Below are 6,802 nucleotides of genomic sequence, written 5' to 3' on the forward strand. Positions count from 1 at the left end.
CAGACTTTCCCATGGCAATGCGCCTTTTACTTTCCTGGCTACTGGTGCCAAGAGTGAAACAAAATAGGCAAATAAAAATACTCAAATGATTGCCTGGAGATGGAGCAGGAAAGATGAATGACTGATAACAGGAATATTGTAATATTGGACTTTTGTAATGGTTGCACAATTCTGTAAATTTACTGAAACCATCTATTTACACACCTAAAATGAGTAAATTTTATATCATTTATACTCCAATAAAGCTTGAGGAAAATATAACCTGGATTGTATAAAATACAACACGAATATATTTTAAGTGCACAAATTTAGTGTTTAAAATATAAGTACATCTATATAAGCACAATTAATCAAAATGACAGTGGAATCAATGCCTCTGAATTGTGATATTGAAGAAGAGTACTGAATATCCCAGTTTTTATTGATGTTAGGTGCCATCAAGCCTAGTACAACTCATAGCAACCCTATAAACAACAGAGCTGAACCCTTTTCTATCCTGTGCCATCCTCACTCTTCCTGACACACAAGAGTCCAATGCACAGTGTCAGTTGGCAATAAAGACTTTTGAAGAAACTGCCCAGCTGGATTTTAGGTAGCATTTTTCTTTGAAGTTGACTTAATGGCATTTAATAACAACATGCTGAGAGCAAGACACAGAACTTTCCAGAACTCCAAAAAGTTCTCTTTTATCCTTTCCTATCATTAGACACACTCCTCACATAAGAGGTAACCACAAGTTTGCTTTTTCTCTCATTTGATAGTATAAGTTCTGTCAATATGTATACTATAACACGAAAGAAATAATATGTATACTTTATGCCTTTTTTTTTGCACAAAATAGTATCTGTAAGATTCTTCTGCATGGATTCTGATAGCAATTGATTATCCTTTTTCTTTCCTTGATCCCCTTAAGAAGTGAGTATCTTCCCAGTGTTTTGTTTACTCAACCATTTGTCTATTGTCTGTGTGAAAGGTAAGTCATAGAGGTGAGTTAAATTCCAGGCTCAGAGGGTGACTAGAACCACAGTCTCAGGGGTTCCACCAGTCTCTTTTAAACCAATGAACCTTATCACTTTTAGGATTTTGAGCTTTGTTCCACATTTTTCTCCCTCTCTGTCCAAGATCCTCTACTGTGATCCTGTCAACATTGTCAGCAGTGGTAGGTGGGCATTAGGTCATTCATTGTATTGATCTCAAGTGTTCCATTGTATGAATCTGCCAACTCATTTACTAGTGCTGTTAAAGGATATTTAGTTGCTGTCAGTTTGGGACTATTAGGAATAAAGTTGCTATGAACATTCTGCCAGATGTCAGTCAGTGAAAACATGCACTCATTTATCTTGGGAGCATAGGTAGAAGTAGAGTGCTGGTTCAAAGAGAAAGCAAATGTTTAGCTTTAATAGAAACTGCCAGAAAGTTTTCCAAAGTCATTATTCACATTCACACTCTTACTAACAATATCGAAAAGTTCCAGCTGTTCCACCTCCTCACCAACAGTTGGTATTGTCAATCTTTATAATTTTAGTCACTCAGCTGGGTGCTAGAGGTAGCCAGTATGGCTTTCATTTTCATGAATAAGGATGAGATTGGCCATTTTCTAATATGCTCTCCAGATTTTTTTCCTACTCCTTTTTATAAGTTGATTTCCTTTATAATTCTGGATACAAATCTTTCCATAATATATGTTTGGCAAGGATTTTTACCCAGCTTGTGATTTGCCTTTTTCTCCCTCTCTCTCTCTCTTAATAGTTTCTTAGACATACACAAGTATACAATTTTAATGGAGTTCAATTAATCAATATTGTTGTTATGTGCCGTCAAGTGACCTGTGACTCATAGTGACCCTGTGTACAACAGCTGTGAACCTTGTTCTATCCTAAGCCAACCTTATTCTCTAACACAGCTACCCTCATTACCCCAGTCACTGAGTCAATCCATCTCATTGAGGATCTTCAATACATTTTTTTTATATTAGTGACTTTCATATCATTAAAAAAAAATAATCCCACAGTGTTCTCGAGTCAATTCTGACTCATAGCAACTCTATATGAGGTGTTTATATGTCCTGTTTAAGATATATTTGCCTATCCCAGGATCATGAAAATATTCTCTTATATTTTCTTCTGCAAATTTTATCACCTTGCCGTTCACATTCGAATCTTCTCTCTATATTCTAATTTTTATATAAGAAGTCATGGTTCACTTAGTTTTTCAATTAAGACATTCAACAGTAATGCAAACCACTTACCACCAAGTCATTCCAACTTACAGCAATCCAGGTGTCAGACTAGAACTGTACTCCAAAGGATTTCAAAGATGATTTCTTTTTCCATTTTATAGTGGTTTACTTACAAAGTTTGTATACATTGTTTTTCACCAGATCTTTCCCCTTTCTTTTACCCACTCCTCCCTCCATCCATCAAATTTGTAACCCTATGATTAAGCACCCCCTCTGCCACCTCCTCCCGCCCATCCTCATCCTCTGCTCCCCACTGCCCTCCATGGATCCCTGTATTCATTCTACAATAATGATCTTATACAGTATTTGTCTTTATGAGACTGAATTAGTATACTCAGCATAATGTTCTTCAGTCCCCTAAAATAGGTAGTAATATACAAAATCATTCCTCCTGTGTGCTGCATAGTATTTCATTGTATGAGTGTACCATAATTTCTCAACCCATTCCATTGTGCTTGGGCATTTGGGCATTTTCCATATTCTTCGTTTGGTGAATAATGCTGCTGTTAAGACTGGTGTACAAGTCTCTGTTTGGCTAATTTTTTTTGAAGTAGGAATATCTCCAGGCTTTTCTTCCAAGACACCTCTGGGTGGACCCCAACTGTCAATCTTTCAGTTGGTTGCCAAGAGCACTAACAGCCATCCACTCAACACTGTTTATTACTCTAGCCCCTGCCATATGTTGATTCCAACTCAGTGATCTGACAGGACAGAGCAGACTGCTCGATAGGGTTTAAAAGCTGTACATCCTTATAAAAGCATATTACAGCCTCTTTCACCCAGGAAGAAACTCATATATTCAAATCACCTGTCTTTTGATTAGTAGTCAAGTGCATTAACTAGCAATCAAGTGAATTAGCTTCTATCACTAACTTTCAATTCTAACCGCTACTGAGTCAGTCAACTTATAGCTGACCCTGCAGCAAGTTTATGAAGGCTGTAAAATGCAGGGAAGGAGATTGCCGATCTTCCCGTCTTTCTCCCAAAGAGCTGCTGGTGGATTCAAACTGCCAGAGAAGTGCTGCCTTTGGGTTACAGAACCACCAAGGCTCCACCATCACAAAGGCTTCTGTTTACTAACAAGATTATCTCCCCCCACCCCCAGAATTAGATCTTGGTTCTAAAGTAATTATAGCCTCTGAAAACTTGCTGGAAGGTCAGTAATGAGTAGTTCCAACTCAACTGCAATGAGAAAAAGGAGGTGAGAGATTTTATAAAATAAATACATGTCAAAACTAAAGTATTTCAAGTACTACATGTCAAGTACAATGTTTTAACAACAAACCCCTCTTCTTTATTAGAAGAATAAGAAAGTAAGTAATTTTTTATCATACAAGGTCTGCAAAATCTACATACTCTCTTATGTTAACTGCAGAAACATGCAGAATAAAAATGCCTTACCTGAGTCAGGTAGATGGTATCTTTGAACACGCGTACTGGGTCTGTACTGAGAGGGAGTTTGAAATGAAGATTAGCCTGAGTCAGCATTTCCATGTTACCATTATAATGATGTTGTCTGTGAAGTGAAAAATTGCTCTTGAACGACCAGTCGGTTTTAGATGAAACCTTTTGGATAAACAGAGTTACAAATTGGGATGCAGCCACAAAACTACTTTTCTCTGCATTCCTAACAAACTTGGAAAGCACTGCCTGCACTGGAAAAGATGGTTTGTTCTGTAGTTCTAAAGTTCTCTAATGTCCTACTTCCCTTCCCCCCCCCATTATATTTGTCATTGGTGAAACCCTTGTCTTGTGCAAAGCTGATTTGACACTTACAATGTCCCATCTTCAAATCTAGACAATTTACATTCTGTTGTTTCTCTCCCAAGCCTTGTCTTATGAGAATGCACACTTGGAATTTGAAATATTCATTTATGTGAATTCTTTTACATGCCATTTTATCTATTTAGGTAAAAACAGTTGTCATAACTTAATAATGAACTGGAATCAATATTCTGCTAAAACCGTGACAATTCTTTATCATTAATAAAATATTATTGCTGTTGTGATTTGTTATATCAAGTGAGAACCAACTCATAACTGACCCTCCAGTGGGTTTTCAGAGGCAGTTAATCACACAGAAAGAAACTGCCCATCCTTGTCCTGTGGAGCAGCTGGTGGATTTGAACTGCGTGCCTTCGGGATTGTAGTGTGGCTTCTTGCCACTAGGCCATCAGTGCTCCCTGAATAAAGCACAGGATGGGCAAGGCTCTATCAGAGTTGACTTGATGATACTCAACAACTCTTCTTCAGGGATTACTAAATATAATCAATATACACGTTTAGCTTTCATAGAATGAAAGACACAACGCAAATAACAGACACTCCTCTTCTTAATCCACAATCAACATCCATGGTAGCACCAAGATCTCAAAAGACACACTGCACTGGGAAAATCTGCTTTAAAGGAACTTTTTAAAGTTCTAAAGAGCAAGGATGTGAGTATAAAGGTTAAGGTGTGCCTGATACAAGCCACTGAGTTTTCAATCGCTTTCCATTGCATCTGAATTTTGGACAATGATGACCAAAGAAGAACTGATGCCACATAAAGGTGGTGGTCGTGAAAAGTATTTAATATCGCATGGACTGTCAAAAGAACAAATTTCTCTTTCAGGAAATGCAGGCCAGGTGCTCCTTAGAGGCAAAGATGGCAAAACTTCATCTTTCATAGTTCAGGCATGTTGTCTGGAGAAGTCAGTTTTTGGAAAAGGATATCACACTTTAGAAAAGGTAAGGAGTCAACTAAAGAGAGTAAGACCCTCAGCAAGATGGCTCTATGTGGTGACTGTACAACAGGCTCAAGTGTGTCAGAAATTGTGAGCATGTACAGAATAGGGCAACCTTCTGATCTGGTGTTCATAGGGTCTCTCTGAGTTGTATTTGAGTCAATGACACATAACAACAATAACTAGAATGGAGAGTTTGTAAATTTCAACTATCGCACCATTACCAGAAGGAAGCAGAAAATGCCAGGCACTATTGGCAGTACTTTAAACATGTTAACTCATTTAATTCTGATAATAACCCTGTGAGAATTATTGTCACCTCCATTCTGCAGATGAGAAAGCCAGACACAGAAAGGGTAAGTATTCTGATCAAGGTTCAAGGTTAGTTATTGAAATCTAGACTATTAAGTCTTGAAATTTAGACTAGAGTTCTTTAAATTTATATACTTTTGAAGGAAAATAAATCTTTACTAGCCAGAGGGCTATGCTGGCAACAACAATTAACATTTTTATAAGCTCTCAATATTTATCAGGAACTGTGTTGAAAGCTTAATTAATTAGTTAGCATACTCTTCAAACAGTGTGTACATGTACTTCATTTTCTCTCTCTTATACACACAGTTCTGTATTTTCTACTACTAACTAGTTTTGCAAGTGTTGTTCATTGTCAAAGTAAAGACTCACAATTGATTCTCCAGCAGATTTTCAGAGGCTATAAATCGCATGGGAGGAAACTGTCCATCTTTTTCCTCTGGACCTGCTAGTGGATTCAAACCACCTGCCTTGGGAATGGCAGCACAACTCCCTGGCCACTAGGTCATGAGAGCTGAAACGGAAATTTTTAAAAATACTTTTATAAGGAAAACTACAAAGCAATACCACAAGAAATAATAAGAGACCAAAGTAACTGGATAAAATATCCCCTCTTCATGGATAGGAAGACTGAACATTGTGAAAATGACAATCTTACCAACAGCAATCTACAAATTCACCACAATCCCAAAACAAATTAATTTTTCAAGTGAATAGACCCAAAATAAGCAAGGCCTTTCCGAAAAACAAAACTAAAGTAGAAAGCATCTCATTCTCTGATCTCAAAACTTATTACACTGCTGTAGTAATCAGAACAGCATGGCACTGGTACAACAATAAACACAAAGCTCAATGTAACAGAATTGAGAATTCAGCAATCAAACCATCTACCTATAGTCAACTGATACTTGACAAGGAAACAAAACCCATCAAATGGAGAAATGGCAGCCTCCTTAACAAATGGTGCTGGCAAAACTGAACGGCTACCAGCAGAAAACTCACATCTAACACCATATACAAACACCAACTCAAAGTGGATTTTACCTGGGGGTAAAACCCCAAACCATAAAGATCATAAGAGACAAAATGGGAACAAATTTAGAATTTCTAACATGTGACATAAAGAGGGTTTCAAACATAGCAAAACAAAATCACAACCTGGAAAGGATAAAATTGTTGAATGGGATCTTCTTAAAATCAAAACCCTGTGTACATTAAAAACTTTCTCCAATAGCAGGGGGAAGCTCACAGACTTGGAAAAAACATTTGGCAATAACATTTCAGACAAGGGGCTCATAGTTAAAGTTTACAGATACTACAAGTCCTGTTGTTGTTGACTAAACTTCAGAGACACTGATCCCAACATAAGGAACTACCATCAGCTGATGTGTTTGAAATCACAGAAGCCATGGAAGCTTCATATATAAGTTATTAGATGGAGGGCTGGTGAAAGGGAGATAGATGTGAAGGGAGGGGGTAGAAGTGGATGGATATCCTGTGGGATGGTGAAGCAGGAAATAAGTGC

General features: G+C 37.5%; 1 protein-coding gene across 1 annotated transcript in view; it reads right to left on the minus strand.

Moving 5' to 3' along the window:
* The window catches only part of MANBA (mannosidase, beta A, lysosomal), a 226,129-nt gene that overhangs the window by 51,868 nt on the left and 167,459 nt on the right, over positions 1-6,802 (minus strand). The window contains exon 13 of the mRNA XM_006893092.1: positions 3,641-3,805. Within this exon, the coding sequence (XP_006893154.1) occupies positions 3,641-3,805 (165 nt within the window). The remainder of the gene's footprint in view (positions 1-3,640; positions 3,806-6,802) is intronic.

The sequence above is a fragment of the Elephantulus edwardii genome, unplaced genomic scaffold (assembly GCF_000299155.1).
Source record: "Elephantulus edwardii isolate Elephantulus edwardi_28Jun2011 unplaced genomic scaffold, EleEdw1.0 scaffold00122, whole genome shotgun sequence".
NCBI lineage: Eukaryota > Metazoa > Chordata > Mammalia > Macroscelidea > Macroscelididae > Elephantulus > Elephantulus edwardii.